The sequence below is a fragment of the Cibotium barometz genome, chromosome 8 (assembly GCF_041138505.1).
Source record: "Cibotium barometz isolate CiBa-2024 chromosome 8, ASM4113850v1, whole genome shotgun sequence".
In the NCBI taxonomy this organism is placed as follows: Eukaryota; Viridiplantae; Streptophyta; class Polypodiopsida; order Cyatheales; family Cibotiaceae; genus Cibotium; species Cibotium barometz.
In genome coordinates this window covers 15,467,921-15,493,142 of record NC_141053.1, presented here as the reverse complement: position 1 = coordinate 15,493,142, position 25,222 = coordinate 15,467,921, and the positions used below count along the sequence as shown (strand labels likewise).

General features: G+C 41.2%; 1 protein-coding gene across 1 annotated transcript in view; it reads right to left on the bottom strand.

Annotated features, from left to right (window-relative positions):
* Positions 1–10,058: 10,058 nt before the first annotated feature.
* LOC147635955 (coiled-coil protein) overlaps positions 10,059–25,222 on the bottom strand; it is a 58,166-nt gene continuing 43,002 nt past the window's right edge. Inside the window, exons 2-4 of the mRNA XM_086801369.1 lie at positions 12,049–12,352; positions 11,309–11,488; positions 10,059–11,182 (exon numbers count right to left, since the gene is read on the bottom strand). Coding sequence (XP_086657495.1) covers positions 10,553–11,182; positions 11,309–11,488; positions 12,049–12,294 — 1,056 coding nt within the window. The 5' untranslated portion in view covers positions 12,295–12,352 and the 3' untranslated portion in view covers positions 10,059–10,552. The remainder of the gene's footprint in view (positions 11,183–11,308; positions 11,489–12,048; positions 12,353–25,222) is intronic.

Below are 25,222 nucleotides of genomic sequence, written 5' to 3'. Positions count from 1 at the left end.
TAGTTGAAACATCTTTGGGAAATGATGCGCGCTGCATTTTTCCAAGAATACAGCCGCACAAACATGCTTGATAGGGGCTTCAAGATCTGGCAACTCAAACACAATGTCATGTTTATGCAAGTGTAGCAAACTACCAAAGTTTAAGTGACCAAAGCTGCATCTAGCCTGCTAAGGCCATGAGACAAAGTACTAGAAGAAACAATTGTATTACCTTCACTAACGATCATGAATAATACATTTGTCATCCACAAACTCCACCACTAAGCTAGCCTTAATAATGGTAGAGACAGATAACAAGTTCTTCTTGATCCCGGGGTACATATGATACATATGAAAGTGTGATTGTTCCACCATTTACAGCAGTGAGAAAATTTTTACCAACTCCTTTTACAAGATATGAGGAGTTGTTTCATAGGTAATAGTATTTCCCTGGGGAACAGATTCAAATGACGAGAACAAACTATGATGAGAAGTAATGTGCTTACTAGCACCATTGTCAAAATACTAGACATGTACATCTGTAAACAACCATGCATACATCCTTATGTGAAGGGTCAAAACTGCACTACATAATGAAAGCTGAATCATCATGTGCATAGTTTGTAGATTCTTTGTTTTTTGCATTAGATGTTGATGCATCAGCACTCCATACCCGAGTATTTGTTTTTCTCCTTCTCTAGCCATTTTTTGCACTCATTAATGTAGTGACCAGGTTTTCTACAATAGTTACATTTCTCCTTTTTCTTTGGCTTGTTGCTTTCTTTGTCTGCAGGCTTGTTGCTTTTTTTTGTCTGCAAGCTTGCCTGATGACTTTGATTTCAGCTTGTAACCACCCTAAGGAAAGGATTTATCTTTACCTCTTTGTTGATTGGTGCAGCAAAAGCCTAATCTCCTGTACGTATGATAGATCTATTTTTCATGGATTACTCTCCTTGCAAGAGCACATAGACCAACTCCTCAAACTTCAAGGCATTTGGATTGCCTTTCATCATGAGTCTGATATAGAAGCAAAACCTTAATACGTGTCCAGCAACACATTCAAGACAGTAGGCACCAATGAACTGCCAGGATATACTTCATCAATACTGGCCAACTACTCCTTAAAATCCTTGATTTTTGTAAGGAAACTATCCATGGAGTCTCCCTCATCCATATGCTCTGACTCTAATTGCTTGCATATATAAGCAACACGTGCTTCATTATGTACATGGTAAAATGATGCAAGTGTATCCCAAGCATGTTTAGCAGTCCTGCAAGACCGAATGTGAGGAACGAAACTCCTCTTGATTAACAAAGCAAGAAATGTATGTGCCTGCTGTGTGCATCTCTTCCATCCCATTTTTTTCATGCGTACGAGGTATGCTACATTGTGGTAATGCACCATGTGAAACTAAGTCCATGTCTGTAGATGTTCCTTTTACATCATACTCATTAGAGGAACCAGGACGTTTCTTAATACTGACCGTAACATTCCACAGTCCTTTGGCTACCAATACATGCCACATCATATAGGACCATAAACGGGTAGTTGGTCCCGTCAAGCTTATCCTTAGTGGATAACATATGAAATACATCACTGTTTGGCATTTCTAATGATACCCAAGCAAGTAATCATGTAATCTGCAATGTGCTGAGTACTCCTTCGATACAACCAAGGGGGCTGCTAATAAGGCCATTGACAATGGAGACCTGCAAGGTGTATGAAAGAAATGGAGAGTATAGTGAGTAGAAATTTAACTCGTAAGATGTAGAGATCAATGTCGCTTGAAGTGAAGCGGGTAGACAAAATCTAGTGTGGTGAGTGTTTGTTAATGCTTTCTCATGTATCTGCACACCTGTCTGTAGTAAAACTACTCCAGAATCCGATGAAGAATAGTGCAAATCCAGTTCCCGAAGATGTCAGAAAACCAAAAATCGCGAACGGTCGTGCATGGAACAAAAATCCGACCAAAAACTTGTAGTACAAAGTACTACATACTTCACAGTCCTCTTTCTTCTTCTAGAAGGGCTCCTTGATCCGAATCAAGAAGATAGGGGACTCAGGGTGAAGGGTAGGTAGCCGCACAGGGGCAAGGAGCGTGTGCTCTGATACCAAATGTTGGAAAAAGGCTTGTAGGAGTGTACACACGCACACACACACACACACACACACACACATACACACACATAGTGGAGAAGCTCAAGGGATCACACAATGAGATGACAGATAGATAATGAATGTGTGCTATACAAAGATGATAAGTATAACCCAAGATGGGTGTATACTAGCACGTGGGAAAAAGCCTCCTAAAGAGAGAAGAAAGTGCCCTAAATGGTCCTAGTGTGCTCACACGCATCACTACCAAATATGGCTATAGAAAAAGGCCACTACAAAAGTCAAAGGTGGGTGTCACTAATAGTGATAGTGGATGTGGTTCCTTCGATGTGCTGAGATTGAATTCCTTCATGAGATCTTGAGACAGTAGAGAGAGTTCCGAAGCTTACCTATGTGGGCATCTTGATTGAGCATGGTGGGTAATGGGTTCACTATTTGTCGATTATAAAGTTGTCATACTAATCATGTTGCCATGTGGGAGGTAGTTCTCTCTACCAAGAGGAATTGCACCTGGGGGGGTGTGACTATTTGTTATGGTTTTGGGTGGACGAGGTGGCACCTTAGCTGGTGGAACTTCCTTTGGTGATGTGGAGGTGACCTTGGGAAGCTGGTGGCACTCACTTCCTCCATGCATCTTGGAAATTTGAGTGGGGACATTTGTATAGGGTCATTGGATGTCTTCTTTCTAGATACCCACATGGACCAATTAGCACACGTTCAATACAACTTGGATGTCCTTACTCTCCACTTAAATAAACATAAGATTAACCGAATCATGAGATAGACTTACTACCTATCTATTGGGCATGGATTGAGCTAGGGTATCTCTCCACAAAGATGAATTTTTAGAGGCACAAGTTTTTATGTATTTCTTGAATGCTTTTATCATCATGCCAACTATATCCAGCGCCCATGCCTCTCCATGGAGATTTCATTAGCTCCTCTCACCATTTAGTCTCAAATCAATAAGAGACCTATAAATCTTTGATTAAGAGATTGGAAGCAATGATATTCACCTCTAATGTCTTAATAGGCAAGACCTCTAATCTCTTAATGGACAAGACATTTGAAAAGGTAATTCTCCTCTGACTCAATATATAAATGTGGATATTTGTAAAGACCTGTCTCAATTCACTTACGATGTGAGAAAAATCAAATATGACAAATTAGCCACATAACCTCATCATCTCTTACTCACTGAGACTTGATGGTGAGAGGAGCTAATGAGAAACAAATAGCTCTCAAGACAACCATATACCTTCATGATCTCCTTGTTCAAGATTTCACAAGATAGCAAGAAGAGAAATTAAAATTACACTATGGACTACCAATTTTCTCCATGTATCTCACTTCCATGGTGTTTGGAGGCTTTCTTTGGTGCACACTTGGAGCATCATTATGGACATTATGATGCATCTAAGCTAAACCATGTAACAAGGACCATTGCCTATTTCCATTATCGTTTTCTAGCTCTTGACATGTTGAAACTGGATCACATACTTCCAATGGATGATGTATAGTAACATACATCCATGAAGGTCCATAATTTCCCTTGGTGACCCTTTTTGAAAAAAATGATTATTGACCACTCACCACTCACACGATGGCTTAGAAAATGTCCTCTCGCAAGGGCCATTTTTTTACTTCTTCTAGGTTTAGGAGTAATATGGCTCTACTCAATCAATTGAGATGATGTGTCATGGATTCAAGATAAGACATTCAGTGATGACTAGATTTTAGGTAGCTAAATTTTGATGATAGAACAAGGTATGTGAGACCATACATGATTGTCAATTGCAACGAAAAAATGTGATCAAATATGTGTAGCTTTATCTGTACAAGAAGAGATTCCATTTTTTACACATCCATACATTAGCAAATTTGAGAGGGGGAACTACCAATAGTGACGTGACATTGCTAGGCCTCATAAAAGAGGCAAGAGGTGAAAATCCTTTGAAGTTTTAGGTTTCAAAGGTGTTGCGATCCTCTTCACATCATATATTACAAAGTTTGTGACTCAAGGAATAAGCACATTACAAGTGGATGAAAATAAATGGAGAAGAATCTCAATTAGTATTTGATGTCTTCACATCATATCTTTCAAAGTTTGTAACTCAAGGCAGTAACACATTCTCAACTAGTATTTGTGGCCACATTTATTTCTCACCTTGTAGATTATCAACATTTCTCATAGTCTACAAGCACGACATGTCCTTCTAGTAGGATATTTCAATGCCAAAGTTGTAAACAAGCAAATAAAGATGGTTAATTATGAAAAAGACATAGTTAGATTGTAAGAGATGAAGTCTAAAGAAATAAAGACAACTAAACTCTTTGATGATGGGGAAACATGACTGGATATGGTCATCATTTCTTGGATTTTATGCAGGCACGTGGGGTGATCATTTATAAAGGGTTATTTCAATGGCCTTATTCAAAGAGTATTACTTGTTCCTCATTGTGGAAGCTCTAGCATAAATAACTTTGTCACGGGACCCCTAGTTTTACTCACAATTTACCGAAATGTCACTACCTACTCCTCTCCATTGGATTCAATCCCAAGATAGCCCATTTTACATGACTCTAACTCTCACAGGCAGCTCTATCTTGACCTCTAGTGGGGGAAGAGTTTTATGAAACTAAACCTGGTGCTCTTTGTACCATCCATTTTCTTTCTAGATTAGAGGATATAGTCCAATATCTAATAAAACACATTTAGCAAAGAGACGCAATCTTCCTTTCATAAACTAAGATAAGGGGTAGAACTCTTGCTAGTCTCAATACCCAAAATAAATGCTATGTTCATGAATGCATAACTAATCAAGAGTAATTGCCTACATCAAGCTATTGTCATTGCCAATGCCTCTATTAATTACACCAAAAGAGCAAGAGAGGTTCATTTGTTGGAGGACAAGGGTTTTCTTGAAGACACAGTCACAATCTCCTCTTGAGAAATGATTTTAGGGACATTGGTGTCTTTTTTCCCATAAATCTACCTTGACACCCTGCTACATTATGCACATGCATGCGTTATCACACTTTTTCCACAAAGACCTTGGAAAGTATGTGAGGAGAAATTGATCTATCTTGGAATTTTATTTAAATCTACCTCTCGCCACGTTACTAGATTTGGAGTACAATATGCATATGCATGTGTCAAGCAAATTGATCTATCACACTTTCCAAGGTCTTTTACCTCCTCTTTGTGTACCACAGCTAAATGGAAGCAAAAAATTCCACAAAGGGTAATCTAAAGACCATAAAGGACTACATATTAAATTTTTTGCCTATGGTTCTAAGCACCATTCTTGCTAGGTTATTTAACTAAGCAACATGATAAGGTATTTTACCTCCTCTTTGTGTACCACACCTAAATGGCCTTGGTATGAAAAATTTCCACAAAGGGTAATCTAAAGACCATGAAAGACTACACATTAAATTTTTTGCCTATGGTTCTAAGCACCATTCTTGCTAGGTTATTTAACTAAGCAACATGATAAGGTTACCTCAAACCTGGTCCTCTTATCTACATTATTTCTATCCAAATGAATAGATAATGTAGATGAGGGTAGGTTTGTTTGTTTGTTTTTTTTTTTATAGCAATGTATGCCCATGATATCCAAAACCATATCAAGAGAATGGAGGAGACCTTAAAGCTTGCCAAAATCAACAAAGGAAAACCTATAAATTTGGAGAAGAAGAACAAATTTACTCAATTCTTGGACTAATAAACATTGAGTGCATATTCACTCTAATCTATTAATTTAATTTTTTTATGAGTGCATATTTACTCTAACCTTTTTTTTTTGTGAGTGCATTTTTGTGAACCTTAGATTATACATTATCTACGTAAGGTATAACCTTATTAAAAGATAAATTTTTATATTGATTAAAAAATTAAGGTTATTCTATATAAGGAAGAAAAAAAAGGTTATAAGTTAGGTGTACGCTAGTTTCTGTAAAATAAGATGTTAGAACTGCCAATATGCAGAATCCAAATCAAATAAATATCACTTGTATATAGAAATACATTTGTGAAATTAAAAAAACAAGAAAGTCAAAAATTTGTAAGAAGGACATGTTTTATTTATAATGAAAGCTCATAAACCACGCGGTGTAATTACATATGAGGAGAAGTGAAGCATGAAATTAAACAAAACACGCTTCTTCATCTGTAAGACCAACAAACTTGCAGATTTCTAGGGAGAGCCGTACAAATTCATCATCCATCTACAATAGCTTTTTTGAATTTCTATGGTCTCTCCCATACAGATAGATAAGATGTACTGTAGTCATGTGGTGATTGCGGTTGTTGATCATCATCAATAACTATAGGATTTGATCGGCTTCTCGATGTTGTATTGTTGTTGTCTTGGATTTCGTCAGCATCAGCATTGTCCTCCTCTTCGTAATCTCCGTTGGTTCTTGCATTGAAGGGGTCAAAGTACCTGGTAGGAGGAGTATCCACAAAGAAAATCTCTTCTATATCTATGCATTGAGTGAGATGCGGGAGTTTCATGACTTTCCAGATGGTTGCATACCTTTTTTTGCTCATACCCAACCCAGTTTTTGGAATAATCCACGAGGCTGCCGAGTAGTACTTTCCAGTACGAATCATTTTTAGAAGAGTGGTTTGTAAAGATACGCCAATTTTATTGGCTATATAACTATCCATGTAGGCGTAAGCTCTTTCAAAAAGATTGATAGGTGATAAGCATACTTTATTCTTCAAGTCAGCCTAGCTATATAAGGCATATAGCTGTCGACCTCTAGTTATTTCCTCAGCAGATATGTTGTGTGAAAAAAAATTTAAAGTGTGGTTTGTGTAAATCTTTCATGCAATAACCCATCATCCCTTCGACTGTATGCATCTTAACTTGTCTAAGGCCTCTACACATAACCAGTGCACCATCTGGCTTAAACGAATCCCATCCTAAATAAGTCTTTATGGTTTTTCCTATGCTTAATAGGGACGGTGCCATTAAAGTAGCTACCATTTGAAAGTGTAAATGGTTTAAGGTTCCTCCTTTTTTCAAGTGCAAAGAGACCTTTCAAGCATTCCATCCTCACAAATTCCTCCAATGGTACAGGATAAGTGAATATCTCTATTCCCTATTGCAATTGTAACAGACACTTCAAAGAGCTTGGTTTTTTTTTGGGTGGAAAAGACGGGATTTCATGTACGGAAGGTTCTAAATCTGCATTCTTTTCATTTTGAATTGGTTTTTTTCCTTTTGCATCTAGTTTGCTCGAACCTTCAAAAAAACAAGGAAAATGGCAGAGGATTATACTCTTATTCAATTTAACAATGATCAAAAATCAACATGGCAGAATTAAAAATTCTAGACCAACATTTTACTTTCTCCTCATGACCAAATTTCTATTAATCATTTACTTTTTCTCCATTTACAATATAAATTAATTACATCAATGTTCCTCTATGAAAATGATACTTTTTATCCAGTTCAATTTGAGTAATGCTATAAAATTCAATGTAAATTCTAGCTCACTCTATTTCTTGGAGAGTTAATTTAATTATAATGATATGTATAAAAAAGCATTATTATGAATTTTCTACGTAATTTAAATTTACTTCATTTGAATCTAACTAATCATCTAACTTATAAAATTTATTATAGTATTTTCATTTTTTATGTCAAGACAATCATCTATTAATTTATTATAGTATTTTCTACATGTTAATTAATTTGTTTGTTTTAATAAATTTTCCATATTAATCGTTTTTATAAAATTTTACTTTTTGAAATATTCATTTACACAACTTTTTGTACTCTAAATCTTCAAAACAATTCCAGATTTAAAAGGCCATAATCATTGTGGAAACAGAAGCAAACATAAATAGAGAGGGCATGAAGCAAGAGAACAAGAACCAATTAAAAGTAAACATCAAAACGAAAATCACCTGATTAGCATTGTAGATAGTAAAGTATAGCAACGAGCACACGACAAGCACAGATAGAACGAAGTTTACAGAAGACCCAACGCAGCATGGCCGCCGCCATCTGCACCTAACAACGAACGAAGCAAAACTTGCAGACGACAGACATATAGCGAAGACGAAACCGGCAGAGCTGGTGTAGAAAAGAATCCTGCAAACCCGCAACAACTTGTTTGGGGGGTTTGCATGAAGCATTGACAACCCTGTGTATGCAGCCCTTATTTAATTAATGCACCCCAACAAAATGTTTGGGGTGTGCATGGTGAGTGAGTGAATTTATTAGATGCTAGTCATTCAAAAACAAAGGAAATTCTACCATAAACCAAAACAAAATCAACTAATGTAAATTGTTACAATACAGCAGTCGTAGTAGCCCATTAGAGCATGATTTCTCTCTGTCTGTCTGTCTCTCTCTCTGTCTCTGCGTTGCCAACCACCTCTGCCATTTCCAAATTTCAGGTCCAAGGTTTTAAGCCTATGTATTTGAATTTGCCATTGGTTTTATAGTGTTATGTAACCTTTGAAAGAATGATGGCTCTGTTCTGAATCTTTATAAAAAAACTCAAGAAATTGTACATCGTTTTGAGATTCCTTACATCCAATTTAAACTAGATTGGGCTTTATGAGGAGCAAAAGTCAAAGGACATTCAAGAGATTGGATGGAAGAGAACTACCTTTTCAAATGTCTCTATTTTTTAGATCCCTATTTTTTTTCCATTTCCTTTTTGGCAGAGTTTTGGGTCCCTCTCATGTTGTGTTTCATACACTGATCCACCATGTCCAACCATTTTTCTTCTCAAGATAAAAATGCATAGATGCAATCTATTGAGGGTTAGAGAGACTATTGTATACTTAGAGAGCCTTCTTACCTCGTTCTACCAAACTAAAGAGACATTGTCTGACAAAGACAATGCTTTAGTGAAGCTTGTCCTAGGCCATGATAGAATGCAGATGTTAAGTACATATGATAATGCAAATAGATCCCTAAAGAATGGATACTACAAATGAAGAATGAAGACTGAAAATTTTGCCACATAGATAGTGTTGTCTTAAAGGTGCCATATGTTAAAAGCTTGATGGGATTAAATAGCCATCTCAAGACCTTACTCATGTGATGGATATGAAGGAGAACCACACATATGGATTTCCTCAGGATTAAAAAATGGTTCTCTATCTAGGAGGAAAAAATGTGTCTCTAGATGTAGCATGGCATAGGGGGTGAAGGAAGAAAATTGTTATTAAAATTTCCAATGCCTTTAAATCTGACTTGCCCTTTTCTTTGCCTCCACACAAAAATGTAGAGCATCAGATAGAGCTGGTGCTTGATGCAATTGTGGTCAATTCACCTCTGTAGTGGAGAAATGGAGTTAAGGAAAATAAATCCTCCAAGATGACAAAATAATACCTCAAAAAAGTCTCGTACACCCCATATTCTCTCATTTGCTTCTCATATTTTGCTAGTAAAAAAGGACACGTTCTATAAAATGTGTGTTGACTATAGAGACTAAAACAAGACTATGCTATAACATCAAATATCTAATACCATGGAGCAATGATTCTTTGGATTCGTTTTTGTCATAACTTGCAGAGAGTTGATTAGCATGACACATTTTGGATCTTAAAAAACAATTTAAAGCTCCAACCTCTAGACATACAGTATAAAATATATCACACACACACATTTAAAAGCAAAATGAATCGAGAGCAAGAATGAATCTACAAGAATATTTTCCTTAAATGAAGCCATTTTGATTAATCCTTTAATTTGGTCTCCAAATCACATAATTTGTTCTACTAACGAGTAGAAGAATTGAACAGTGTAAAGTTAAAACAACATTTTCTCAACAAGTTTCTCAAAAAAGCACAGAGACACTGCACTATGGATGAGATAGATGAGTGGGTAGCTAATAGAATTTTACTTCAACATTTGAGCTTTGTAGAGAGAAAAAAATGTGTATATATATGTATATTACATATATATAGGTAAAGATTATAAAAAAAAACTAACACTTTAACCTCTCTTGAAGCAAGCATTATTAACACTACATTTTACATCCTTAGAAATACCAATGTAGCTGTGTCATTAATGTGACCTCTGGAGTAATGATTCTTACAATATATTTTACACGCACCGAAGTAGCAATGCCGCAAGGATTGCTATCATCTGAAGGTGACTTGCTACATGTACTTAACGAGCTGAAGCCCATGATTCTTAGCAATGAAAAGGTTTTCACAACCTGAACAAAATGCTATTTGACAATTTCACATGAATTATTGTTGAGCATGTGTCTCTGTGAAAATCCCTTGCCAACTACCAAGTGATAAGCCACACAAAAAGCCATATTCACACTCAGTCAAAAGTGGTCCTAAAAATGCCTGTACTTGGATACTTGGATCCACCACCATAAATATCTATACTTGTATCACCCGCCACGCAAAGGTGGAATACTAAGCCTAACAGTACCTGTAAACACTACACCCTTTGGATATACTCATACTTACAAGAAAATACTTCTGAGCCTTTCTGCAATGTAATTCACCCCAATCAACCTCAAAAACCATTGGCCCAATTTTGTCACAATCGGGGCTACCATTTGAGCAATGCTTGGCAGAGCTGGATAAGCTAGAGTGCCCAAGATGAACCAGTTGAAACTTAGAAGGGCCACAGCATCAAAACCTGGCCCATTATCTATAGATAAATGAAACTGCACCACGGTCTTCAATGACATACACACGACCATGAACACGGCTACGACAAGAGGTATGCATGGGTCTTGCGCCTGCCATACGATCATTCCGACTAGCAAAGAGAGGAAAACACTGAATATGCTGGACGATAATGCAGCTTCCCGACCTTCGTGTCTGCCTCTCTCACTGACAAAATGCTTTTCAACATTATAAGCTGCACTTCTTTGTTTGAAATCAAGTTGCAAAGGTATCTTCCCAGTAATGTTTCTCTTGTGTACGGCAAGAGGCTGGACATAATCCTCATCATCCTTGTGTTTCTCCACAAGAGAGTTGCAACCCATGTCTTTCTGCTGTAATAACTTTCTTTTCCCTCCGAGGATGCTTTTCAAGATTCTCTCCTGTGCTCTCAAGGAATCATTCTCTTCTTCCAATTTTAGAACCTGGAAATAGGAAAAAGATTAAAAGAAAGAAATATCAATGACAAGTTTGTTTGATGTCTTGATATGGTGTACATATCCAGTAAAACAAACAGATGTAGGAGGCTATTATATGACATGTCATCTTACACGTAGTTGAAGCAGCTGGTACTTCTTGAGAATAGCCAATTTCTCAGTTTCAGCATCTTCCAGTAGCTCCTTGAATTCTTTACAGTCAGCTATTACCTGCTCCAATTCACATTCCAACTCCCTATTTCTCTTTTCAGACTTGATATGAAGCTTTTGTATTTCTTGCATCTGTGCCTCTATCTGCATGGAACGTTCAGTATCTGTATTATAAATTCCATCGAGAGATCCTGCATCAGTAAATATTTCCCACCCGTAGGCGTGTAGAGAAGCCCCTGCCCGTAGGCGGTTATAAACCTGTCCGTGGACAGGTTAGAAACCTGTCCGTGAACAGTGGTGCCTTCGGGTAGCCCTTGGGGAGGCTCGAACCCTGGGTGAGGCCTTGAGCTACAGCTCCATCGGCATTCAGTATGTGTTAAGGCAAGTCTGTGCTGGGAACACCAACTAATTTGAAGAAAATTGGACCACACTGAACAAAGATCATACACACAACACAAATGATGCATACGTCCATGCACACACCAGCATGTGAGCACACACATGCATATATATGTATATATGTGTACACATAAAAATATATAAACGAATGTGTGCGCATGCATGTGTGTGGCCGCGCACATCTCAGTAGATGTTGGGGTTTGAATGAGGTGAGACAACTCATGTAAGAGCTCACAAGCCAAGTTATATTTAACTCCCCTCCCTCAAAAAATGGAAAACAGATGGTAAAGTAAAATGTACTGCACCGTATCCTCTCTTCGCATTGTATTGTAAATCCGGATCGGCAGCAGAAGGATCTTCATGCTAAGAGAGCCTATTCCACTCCATAGATTGAGGTAAATGTTGAAGCAAAACCAAAACAGATTGCGCCAAGGATGTATCACATGAGAGATGAAGCTTATCACGGCCTCCCAAACCAGTGTCACCGGAAACAACACATGGAACATCAAACAAAAATGTTTTGTAATGAGCGAAAATAACAAGCCCATCATGCCACTCTGTACTCTTTAGTCTCTCATTCATTTGTCACAACCATAATGCCTCGGAAACCTGCATATCATACAAAGGAGTCAAAAAAAGAACTCCACACCCATGTTTCAAGATTTAAGATTGTGGGGCACTGAATAGACAAGCACTTAAATTGAGGAGGAATTTTACTGTCCCATCTGGCCAGAACTGTTGGCTGGAGAAATTGAGCAGACAAGACCTAAGAAGAGGCAGCCCATTGAGGTGCTTCCTGTCAGGCTTTGACAACAGATTTTTCAAACTAACATTTATTTCTGGTGAAAGAAATTTGGAGATGCCGAGAGGATATGGTCACAGTGTGTTCCGGGTCACGACAGAACCCTACTCCAAGGCAGCCCTCCCAAAGAACATAGAATCAATCCAATGCAGTAGGCATATCTAAATTTTACTTTTGCTAACATGAATCTCCTTTCCCCCTCTTTTTCTTTCTATTGCACACATGGTCAGGTTTCCTTCCCTTCTTCCCTCGAGAAGCTCCTGGGGCAGGACTCTATCGGCTCTATCTTTATCGAAGGCCTCGAGTTTTCTAGGATGTCACATTAGGGATTCACTTGTTACCATATCGGGCATTTGGCAAAACAATGGCCTTAGTAGCTCTTCTAGGTGCCCTGAAGGGTAAAAGACCAGTCCACTTAAACTACCCCCCCTCTCTCAAAAAACACACACACACAACCAGGTCAAGTGATATGGCATCTATCCCCAAAACACCATCCCCTTGGCCTTTGGAAGATGGTGGCGATAGTGCTCAGGCCTAGTATGAAATAAAAGAGATTTTATGTGGTATGGAATCTCTGTCCCAAAAACACCATCCCCCTTGGCCTTTGGAAGATGGTGGCGATAGTGCTCAGGCCTAGTATGAAATAAAAGAGATTTTATGTGGTATGGAATCTGTCCCAAAAACACCATCCCCCTTGGCCTTTGGAAGATGGTGGTGATAGTGCTCACGCTGAGTATCAAATAAAAGAGATTTTATATGTCGTATATCCTAGTGGTATGGGACGCTAGGATCTGCAGCATGTAGAGTTCCCAATGTATCTATATTTCTGACGTAGCCTATCCTATAAGATAGTTAACCTAGGTTAGGAAAAAGGAAAGAAGGCACAGTGGGTTTTGGCATGGAAATTAAGTATAGGAAGGGTAGTTTGAACTGGCTTACAGATTCCTTAAATAGGATTGGCCAGGTGAATGTTTTTAGATTCACCGAGGTTACTGCTCGTACAGAGGATGCCTTTGGAGAAAATGCAACTATCCCACATGTCTTAGTATCTCCACACGTGGTTGAACAAGAGTACATGTCTAAGAGGATGAACCCTCATACAATAAGAAAGGAACCATCATCAACTTCACGCCGTAGGTGTACCTTATGTAACCCGTGAAGAATGCAATGTTTATGGTAGTGGTTAAAACGTATGTCAAATGCCATTACCGAGACTGAAAATGTGCATACACAACACATGCAACATGGGCTGCAATTTTCTGTTGGTGCAGATATTCCGTGCATCTCTCATGCTACTCATGTTCTCGAGTGTGCTCTTGAGGGAGAAGTTCTGGATAAGAATGCACCAATGTATGTTGAGGGGCAAACCATGACTCATGCTTATAGGGCACATGTTTCTATGCCCAATGCATCCCCTTTTGCTCCCAAAATGATCCCGGTCCTAGGGACTCTCCCAATGGACACGCACACAAGAAAACATGTTGAGATGCAAGCTAATGCATCAAAGTCTTGTGACTTCAAAGCTGGAGACAAATCTATTAAGTTTGATACATATCATGGAAAAAATGATGTGTTAAAGGCACTTTCTTTTATTGCCCAATGCATTCTCTTTTGCTCCCAAAATGATCCCAGTCCTAGACACTCCCAATGGACATGCACACAAGAAAACATGTTGAGATGCAAGCTAATGCATCAAAGTCTTGTGACTTCAAAGCCGGAGACAAATCTGTTAAGTTTGATACATATCATGGGAAATATGATGTGTCAAAGGCACTTGCTTTTATTGCCCAATTCGATATTGCTTTTACTGATGAGGATTTCATTCAGAAATCCATGATCTGGCATGTAAGCATGTTTATGAAAGGTACAACTACTTATTGGTGGCTTACTGAGAGGCTCTCCCCAAATCCTGTTAGATCATGGAAAGAATTCAGCCAAAGGTTTTATACCCAAATCTTGCCTCCCAATGCATTAAATGAGATAACAATGACGTGGGATTGGAAGTAGAATGAAGGGGAAACTGTGAATACATATGTACACAAGTTTTGGAAAGTGTTTTTGGAGGTGTCTCCATTTATGCATGTTCCAAAGGTGGAAAGAATGAGAAGGTTCCAATGGGGATTACAACCCGTCTACAAAGTGGGAGTACAAATGTATTGGTCACACCTTACAACAACTAATCGCAGCCGCCACTACCACCAAGCAATTGGAACTCAAGTTGAGTCGATCCAACAAGGCTAAACTCTCATTCTAAGGCAAAGAGAGGGCTGCCCCAAACTTGCAAAAAAGACCAAAACCAAGACAAAAATGGTTGAAAAGCTAAAAATAAATATGCCGAGAAGCATTCCTTCAAAGTGAAAAACTATGGTCTCACTGCTGGGCAGAAAGAGCACTATATGAGTGAGGGTAAATGCTTTACTTATGAAAGCACTGAGCATATAGCAAAAGCATGCCCAAACAAGAAGAAGCCTGATAATGTGAATGCACTGAAGCCCAATGTGCAGGGGAATACTTCAAATAATAGTAAAGACAGGGTTGTATGTAAAGCTTTTGGTCAACTTAAGTATCAGTCCACTTTGTTTATGTTTGTTGACGATTGTACAACTGAGAACTTTATATCTACACATGGCAGCCGCTTTGGGTATTGAAGTAAGGGACATGGGTCCTCAAATTGAAGCAAGGGTTGCCTTTATTGGTAAAGAAGTGCAGGTTGTGCCAATCATTGGTAAGTTACACATACACATTCAAGGCTATTTGGATCATGAAAATTTTCTTGTAGCGTCTTTGAATGGCTGTGATGTATTGCTTGGAAAGCCTTGGCACATGTGCATTGATCCGCATAAGGCTTACAAGACCAACAAAATCACCTTCATGCATAAAGGCCGAGAGCATGTGATTGATGCTAGTGAAGAGGGTGATACTATCCCCATTGTATCTCGTGTATAAATTAAGAATGTAATGAGAAAGAGTGTTTTTGCGTACTTGATTTTTGTACGGAATCATGTTGAAGAAACTAAGGTGCATGTACTCTTAGTAATGATAGGCTGAAATTTTTGCAAGAGTACAATGATTGTTTAGCGGATGAGTTACCAAATAAGTTGCCAACCGTATGACCGAAACATAATCGCATTGATCTTGTACCGGGTAGCTCAACACTTAATAGGCCAGCCTATCGTGTAGATCTCAGTCCAAGCCAATTCCAAATGCATCAATCTTGCAAGATCCATCCGCACTCCGTCTTTGGATACAATATGCCCAAGATAGTGTATCTCTGACAAGAAGAACTCACTCTTCTTTGCATTTATGAAGCGTTTATGGTCACAGAGTTCTTTAAAAACAATAGTTAAATGAGCTCTATGTTGTTCTTCGGTCTTCGAGAAGACTAGGATGTCATCAAATAAGACACCTGTAAATTTCCTGTATCCCACAAAACATGCGATTCATCATTCTATTGAATGTAGCTAGGGCATTCGTAAGACTAAAAGGCATAACAAGATACTGATAAAGCCCAAATGCTATCCTGAAAGCGATTTTATGTATATCCTCAAGCACCACAAGCACTTAATGATACCCACTCTTGAAATCAATTCAGCTAAAGCATGCCGATCCATCCAACTTGTCAAGAATATTGTCACGACCTTGTGTTTTTCTTTGGACAGTATGCAAGTGTGCATAGGGACATGGTGGATAGTGTGAATGGCACCAATTTGGGGCCAAGTGATTAAAGTCTCTTCACATAATCCAAGGGGACAAAGGTTTAAAAGCCTTATAAATAAAATAACACCCTTAGCTTTAAGGGGATCATGGCCCATAAGCTATTATGGGGAGCCATGCGTGTGCTTTTTCTGAAGAGGGACTGGCGGGCTGCAAGGAGGCACTTCCCTGTTGGTGGAAAAGCGGAGGGCTGCAGCAGAGGAGGGTGTGTGCTTTCTCTCGCTGGAAAAAGGCTGCGCTGCAGTACATACAGAGCCGACTGAATCTCTCTCTCTCTCTCTCTCTCTCATGGAAAAGCAGAGGGTTGCAGCAGAGGAGGGTGTGTGCTTTCTCTCTCTGGAAAAAGGCTGCGCTGCAGTACATACAAGGCCGAGCTACATGGATACCCATCTGTCTCATGGATTGAGGTGCACCATTGGGCAGATCTGCGTCTCTTCATCAATTAGAGATAGAGACATGCAGATTTAGAGACATACCTCCAGGGGACAAGATTTGTCAAATTTGTCGGACAGAGCCAGAGACGGAGGAGCACTACATCTGTCCGCTGCATAGCATACTATGAGATTCGAGGGCGCTACCATTGCCTTTTCAGAGAGGGATTTGGACCACTGGCTAGAGTCATGGACTATTGTCATCAGAGATGCTTGGGTTTTTATCTCCTGGAGATCCGCAGGCCCAAAGAGTCCATTATCAGGAGCAAATGCCTGACTTGCAAGGAGTCCACACACACAGACAGATTACTGACTTCTTTAGAGGGACTACATGGGAGGACACACAGCCAATAGCTCAACAGCAGGCACCCCGTGGGACTCTAGTTGAGAGAGCTATCCAGTTGGGCAGATCCAGACGCTCGAGGTTTCGCAGATCTTCACATCGGAGATGATGCCTACACCGGAGGATTCAGAGCATCATTGCGAGGCATCGGGCTCGTTCGACCAAGCATCTCACTATGGCAGATATCCAGGCCATCCGGCAGAGACCCATGATAGAGCTCCTAGGATGATTACCATTCCAGCCATATACTGTTGTACTGATAGAGCTCCTAGGATGATTACCATTCCAGCCATATACTGTTGTACTCACTGTCACTTTTGTACTCCCCCATATTCATGTATTCATGTATCCATGTACTCATGTACCCCATTTTGACTAGTAGCATTAGCTTCCCACTCTCCCTAGTTGCTGCTTCCGGATGCTCCCTGCTGCTGTATTGCAGGGCTAGATACTTACCTTCAGTTCTTTCTTTTCTTTTCCAGACAGTGTATCAGATGTCACATGGTTGTAACTTTGGTCTCATAGGTCACTTTGGCCTTTTGAAGACGTTAATATAACATTTCATTTCTCTTTGGCGACTGTCAGCCTAGACTGCATGTGAGCTAAACAGAGGGTTGAACAGCAGGTTGTCGGGCTGTTTGCAGGTGGTGCACAAAGGCTGAACAGCACGTGGGGGCTCTCCCTTACTTGTTACAAGTTGGGCTGCCTGCTGGAGGGGCTCACACGCTTTTGGAGGGGCTGGACTGCGCTCGCTCCTCTCTCTCTCTCTCTCTCTCAGAAGGAGGCACAAGGTTGTAGGCGGCTGCAGGAAGTGCACAGCCGTGTGGGTTTCTCTCTCTCCCCTACATACTTGGGGGCATCAACTTGGTTTTTGGTGGTTCCGAACACATAAACACAGACATCATGTCGATGGCGTTCAACGGATGGAACTTTCAGCTTCTCTTTGCTTTGGTTCAGGGCTGTTTTGAGACTGTTTATGGTCTGTTTTTGGTTGGTAGCAAATTCAGCTATGTGCTTGGGTTTTCGGCTGCAAGTACAAGTCACTTGAATGTGTTTCTTGGCATGGGAGTGATGCAAGCTCGCATGGCTGCATGCTCATGGAGCAGATTGTTTTCTTCTTGCTGGAAAGGAACAGAGGGACCTACAGTTATGGGCGATTCTATGTTTCCACATGTTTCATGAGGGAACAGGTAACTAGATGTATGCCGTTGTTGGCACTGTTGGTGAATGGTGCTGTGAATGGTTCTGTATGGAAACAAGACAAAGGTTTCAAAGGGAAACATGCCTAAGGGTTTCATGTGGAAACAGGTCGTAGGTTTCTCAAGGAAACATGTTTATGGTTCTCCAAGAGATAGGTCACATGCAGGTAGTGGGTACAGGAATGGACACATGTTTGGTACAGCCTTGCTGCTGATTGGACAGGGGTTCGGGAATCCATGACTGAGATGGATAGTACCCTTGGAAGGCAGAGAGGGTTGGTACGGGTGTGTCAACTGTATGGTATGCTCTGCTGTGATGCGAGTTCTCTTTTGGAAAACAGTTTGGGAGTCTGTGTTGTGATGCAGAAGCACTGGATGTGTCGGGGTGTGATGTTGTTCATAGGGTGAGAGGCTATGGATGGTTGTGGCAGCCTTGATCAAATCAAAGCTCTCTTATAATCAATTAAAGAAATAACGCAAGGGACGTCACTACGTTTTGGGGCCAATTGGTGTCCGTGTATTGTTTGCAAGAGCAGTCTAGCTCCCCTTGTTTGTTTTCCTTTTCTTGGTCCTTGAAGGTGTTGAAATGTTTTGTGTGCAAGTTTGTTTTTGCATCGCCCTTTGGTTTTGTCTGAAGACCAAGGCCGGTTTACAAGGTTCCGTTGCCAGAGCATCGTCGACTTTCTTAAGGCGGCGAGCCCGTGATTGCTCTGGTCGGGACAATAGCCAACTTTCCTAAGGGGGTGAGCTTGTGGTTGTCTCATGAGAGTCACATCAAAAGCTTCAACATGTGGAAAGTGAAAAGGAAGTGCAGGAGGCAGTGTAGGATTGTGTGTCTTTGCCTATATGAGGTGAAGAGCAAAAGATGAAGATGAAGCTCAGGAGAAAAGACACCAAGGACAAGAAGTAGTTAGCTAAGAACAAGAAGCAGTTGAAGTGTTATGGTGCAAAAGATGGGTTGAAGGCTATGGCTTCCGACACTTTGTCACCGGTGGTATCTTCATGGAGGCTTCATGCGTTCGGAAGGCAGCTTCTTTCTATGTTTAGCAATGGTGATCTACTATGCTTCATTGGGGACTTGTGCTTACCACCTGGGTGGAGTGCAAGCAGGTTTTGGGTGCTTGAGGATGTATCAGATGAGGTTCAGACAGAAGTGGAGGAACTTGATGAGGTTTATTCCCGAGCAGATAATGGCACACAAGGAAAGAAAGGTACGAGGTAAAGTTTCCCATCGCTATCTTGTGAAGTTCAAGAACTATTCACCAATGGATGTGAAGTGGATGGAGGAGGGTGACTTAGCAGATTCACCTCAGATATTGCAGCTTTATCTTGATGCCTTTGAGTTGGAGCCGACTCTTGCTACGGCTCATTCAGGTTAAGTAGAGCTGGGGTCTGGAGCATTGCTTGATGCTCAAGAGGGGGGTAGCACCTCCGCTCCCTTGTTACAGACAAGCTTAGTTGTCATCTAGGAGTCGCTTGGTGACATCTTTGTATTCACCCGAAGGTACTGGAGGCTGACTATACATCTGCTTATTGGACTTCTATGATATTGTGTACTAGTCACATGAGATGGTAAAGTTGGGTATGGTTCACAATCGGCCGCACCATGAACTATAACTGCAACTATGGATAACTGTCTACATCTATGGGTAACAGAGATGGTTTTTGCCTTTGGAACTAAGGTATGACTGAGGAAGATTGGGATGTTGATCTTTGTTATATGGTTCTACCTGTTCTTGACCAGGGTGTTGGTCAATTGGATATTGAGATGATGCTATTTGTGGAGTTGGTCTCCTTTGGAATGGCATGGTTTGGTTGAGCTCAAAGTCTGCGACAACCTGAGCTAACACTTTGAGACTCTATGGAGGGCATAAGTCTTGCGAGCAGTCTTAGAGTTGGTTTGGTTCATAGATATATGGATCAAACTCTATTTGTGCATGTATGCATACACTTTCTGAGGTATTATTGTATTCTGGTGCCATTGGATCTTGGTACCCTTGAGAATACATTGGGAATACTCCGGATTGTGTCGTGAGGCATGTATGTTGGTATGATACATCAGGTACTTTACTATGTTCATGATGTCCACTAGTTGTGGCTCCTACGGGGTGGCCATGTACAAAGTGGGTAAAGCATCAAGAGGGACATATATGGAAAGTACTTAGTGGATGTATTGTTTGGATGCATTGAGTGCTTTCATATGCTCATGTTATACCACCAGTCGCGACTCTTGCGGAATGTGCATGGGCGTCAGGCTAGCGAGAAGGCCTTAGACTGTTACTTTAGAAAAGGTAGAGCATCTTGAGGAGCATATTGTTTGTGAATGCATATATGTGTCATGCATGTGTGTGTCATATGTAGAATGATGCATGGTTTTGTTTTTGGCTAACACAAGTTACGTGTTTCCACTTGGTTTTAGACTTTTGTTGCAGGTTCTGAAGGAACAAGCAAGAGTTGTTTTCACGTGACGGTGTGGCCATATTGTGCAGGATGATTGTTTCATCACCCAGATGCATTGGAAGGCCATTGCTTTTGTCATATGGGGCGTCTTTGCTCATAAGATGCCTTATTGTGGCCAAAGAGGTGATAGTCCAAGTGGTAAAGTGTTTGCCTAGGACCGAAAGGTCTTGGGTTCAAACCCTGCTTGGACCCCTCGGCGGCACCTCTCATCCGCGCTCTCCATAAGCTTCCCTTTCGGCGTCGATCGTGTTCTGGCCGCCTTTCCCAGGAGGACTCCAGTGTAGCCCCTCCGCTCTCTGTGGCCGAGTGTGCTCGTCGCCCTCTTCAGAGGGCCGCGTAGATGATCTTGTAGCTCACAACACCAGCGTGGCTGGGACGTTGAGCGAGTTGTAATGTTAACTATTAGTAGGATCTCTCTCCCGGAAAAAAAAAAAGAAAAAAGAAAAAAAGATGCCTTATTGTGCCATTGAGTGCAATCGAGGACGCTTGCTATTTTTCAAGAGGGGGGTATGTCATGACCCTATGTTTTTCTCTGGACAGTATGCAGGTGTGCATGGGGACATGGTGGACAGTGTGAATTGCACCAGTTTGGGGCCAAGTGATTGAAGTCTCTTCACATAACCCAAGGGGACAAAGGTTTAGAAGCCTTATAAATAAAAGAACACCCTTAGCTTTAAAGGGATCATGGCCCATAAGCTATTATGGGGAGCCACGCGTGTGCTTTTTCTGAAGAGGGACTGGCAGGCTGCAAGGAGGCGCTTCCCTGTTGGTGGAAAAGCGGAGGGCTGCAGCAGAGGAGGGTGTGTGCTTTCTCTCTCTGGAAAAAGGCTGCGCTGCAGTACATACAGGGCCGACTGAATCTCTCTCTCTCTCTCTCTCTCTCTCGCAACTGTCAACCTAGACTGCACGTGGCTGGACTGCACCTCGGCTGAACAGAGGGTTGAACAGCAGGCTGTCGGGCTGTTTGCAGGTGGCGCACAGAGGCTGAACAGCACGTGGGGGCTCTCCCTTACTTGCTACAAGTTGGACTGCCTGCTGAAGGGCCTCACACGCTTTTGGAGAGGCTGGACTGCGCTCGCTGCTTTTTCTCTCTCTCTCTCTCTCCCTCTCCCTCTCTTGGAAGGAGGCGCAGGGTTGTAGGCGGTTGCAGGAAGTGCACAGCCGTGTGGGTTTCTCTCTCTCCCCTACATACTTGTGGGGCATCAACTTGGTGTTTGGTGGTTCCGAACACATGAACACAGACATCATGTTGATGGCGTTCAACGGATGGAACTTTCAGCTTCTCTTTGCTTTGGTTCAGGGTTGTTTTGAGACTGTTTATGGGCTGTTTTTGGTTGGCAGCAAATTCAGCTATGTGCTTGGGTTTTTGGCTGCAAATACAGGTCACTTGAATGTGTTTCTTGGCATGGGAGTGATGCAAGCTCGCATGGCTGCATGCTCATTGAGCAGATTGTTTTCTTCTTGTTGGAAAGGAACAGAGGGACCTACAGTTATGGGCATCTCTATGTTTCCAGATGTTTCATGAGGGAACATGTAACTAGATGTATGCCGTTGTTGGCACTGTTGGTGAATGGTTCTGTATGGAAACAAGACAAAGGTTTCAAAGGGAAACATGCCTTAAGGGTTTCATGTGGAAACAGGTCGTAGGTTTCTCGAGGAAACATGTTTATGGTTCTCCAAGAGATAGGTCACATGCAAGCAGTGGGTACAGGAATGGACACATGTTTGGTACAGCCTTGTTGCTAATTGGATAGGGGTTCGGGAATCCATGACTGAGATCTGGATAGTACCCTTGGAAGACAGAGAGGGTTGGTACGGGTGTGTCGACTGTATGGTATGCTCTGCTGTGATGCGAGTTCTCTTTTTGGAAAACAGTTTAGGAGTCTGTGTTGTGATGCAGAAGCACTGGATGTGTCAGGGTGTGATGTTGTTCATAGGGTGAGAGACTATGGATGGTTGTGGCAGCCCTGATCATGGGAGAAAGCTTCTGTATGCAAACTCAATGTGTGGGAGTCTTTTGATGTGAACAATGGCTGGACTTGTTTGTGGATGCCGAGTGGATATGAAGCCATGATGCAGGGTCTTTGCAGGCTTCAGGAGTTCTAGTGTGAAGGTTGAGTTTCCAGCCTTATTGTAATCAAAGCTCTCTTATAATCAATTAAAGAAATACCGCAAGGAGCGCCACTGCATTTTGGGGCCAATCGATGTCCCTGTACTGTTTGCAGGAGCACTCTAGCTCCCCTTGTTTGTTTTCCTTTTCTTGGTCCTTGAAGGTGTTGAAGTGTTTTGTGTGCAAGTTTGTTTTTGCACCGCCCTTTGGTTTTGTCTGAAGACCAAGGCCGGTTTACAAATATCGTCTATGCATGGGATTAGAAACCGATTCTTGATGGTGGGCTTATTTAAAGCTCTATAATCTACACACATACGAAAAGATCCATTCTTCTTTTGGACCAAGAGGATCAATACAGGGAAGCACTTGGCCGAACCAAACCCTTCTCAAGAAGTTCATTTACCTACTTCATGATCTCCTCTCTTTGGGATACATTACTGCATGAGATCCGTAGTTTTCTTGGGCTATGGTCTTACTACCACAGGTTCATTCAACACTTTGCATGGATTGCTTCTCGTTTGCATTACTTAACAAAGAAGAAGGCTATAGCTAAATGGACTGATGTTGAGAGAGGTGCATTCCTCAAATTGAAAGATGCAAGTGTTAATCATTCCGGATTCGTGATGCATCTGGAAACTGCTTAGGAGCTGCTCTAAATCAAGAGGGACATGCTATGGCTTATGAGAGTCATAGACTGCATGATGCAAAGCTCTCTCTTGGCATTTATGAGAAAGAGCTCTAAGCAGTAACTCATGGACTAACCATATGGAAACATTACCTTCTTGGAGTTGATTTCACTGTGAAGACAAATCACCAGAGTTGGAGGTATTTTCTTACCCAAACTAAATTGTCAGAGAAGCATCTGAGGATGGCCAATTTCATTTTCAAATCTTGCACACCCCAGGAAAGAAGAATGTAGTGGCAGATGTATTGTCTCGAAAGTCGTATGTAGCAGCTATGTCGGTTGCCTCCCATGGAGACATGTCTACCATGCATGATTTGTACCACACAGATGCTGATTTTGCCACTATTTGGGCTAACTTGATGGCTGGTCATGCACATGCCTCCTTTGTGATCAAAGAGGATTGTCTTATGAAAGATAATTGTCTATGACATATGTGTGGTGTCCAACATGAGGCAAAAGGTTTTGGATGAGTGCCATGCTCCTCCATATGCTGGTAATAGAGGCATAATGCCTACTACGCGCAGTATTTCTTTTGCCCAAGTATGCAGGAGGACATAGAGACACATGTACGTGCATTATCACGTGTCAAAGGGTGAAATTTGATAGGCAAAACCAGAGTTGCTTCAGCCATTGCCAATTCCCACATAGCCATGGGAAAGTATTACAATGGATTTCATTATGGATTTACCACGAGCCCAATAGGATAATGATGCTATTTGAACAATTGTGGATAGGTTTAGCAAGCAAGCTCACTTCTTACCGGTCAAGAAGACCATCAAAGCTGAGCATATGGTTAAGATATTCTTGCACAAGCGTTCAAACATTATGGAATGCTCCCACAACTACAAGTCTCTTTTGGTGGGCCTTGTTTGATAATATGGGCACCAAATTGGACTTCTCATTAGCTTATCACTCCCAAAGGGATGGGCAAAGCGAGGCTGCAAATTCAGCTGTGTTGGAACTCTTGAAATGTTGTGTGGCAGATCAAAAGTCTTTGAAACCGGCCTCTGGTAGAAACCAAAGTGCGGTAGACTAGCAATCACCCAAACCAGTTGTAATCCAACAAATAAGACAAATATATGGAAGCTAGAGTGCTCCTACACGAAAAGACGAACAACACCTGTTGGCCCCAAAGCTTGGTGCCCCTTTCGGTATTTCTTTATTCAAATCCAATGGAAGAATTCAAATGAGTACATCATGGCCATTCATGGCTTGTATGTTTGCATGTCCAATCTGCCAAACCTTTGGACCTCTTAGCATAGAGGTTACACAGAGCCTTGTGCCCCAAAAACACCACACTGTTATCTCCTCTAATCAGCCAAGACAGTACATCCATGAGGCCTTGAATACACATCTAACTGGCCCATGCATATAGCCACAAACTCAGCCATGAAACAATCCATAAACTCTTCCAAATCAGTCCAAAAACTTGCCCTGTTTCCACCCTCCAAACTGCCAAACCCTTCCTCTCACAAAGGGCCAAAGAAACAACTCCGAAACAGTCACGAGCAGTGAAAAGAGAGACTCGGTTAGGCACTTCTTGCAGTCCCACCTGCTCGCAAAGAGAGAGAAACTTACAGTCCTTGTGTCGCTTTCTCCTAGAGAAAGAAAGAGAGAAAAAGCAAATCAGTCTTGCGCTTGCAGCCAACCAGTAGCCAAAAAACAAAGGGAATTCTGTCCAGTCCACGCTTCTCTGCAATCCAGCCAACTTCAGCCAATGAGAGAGAAGGAGAGC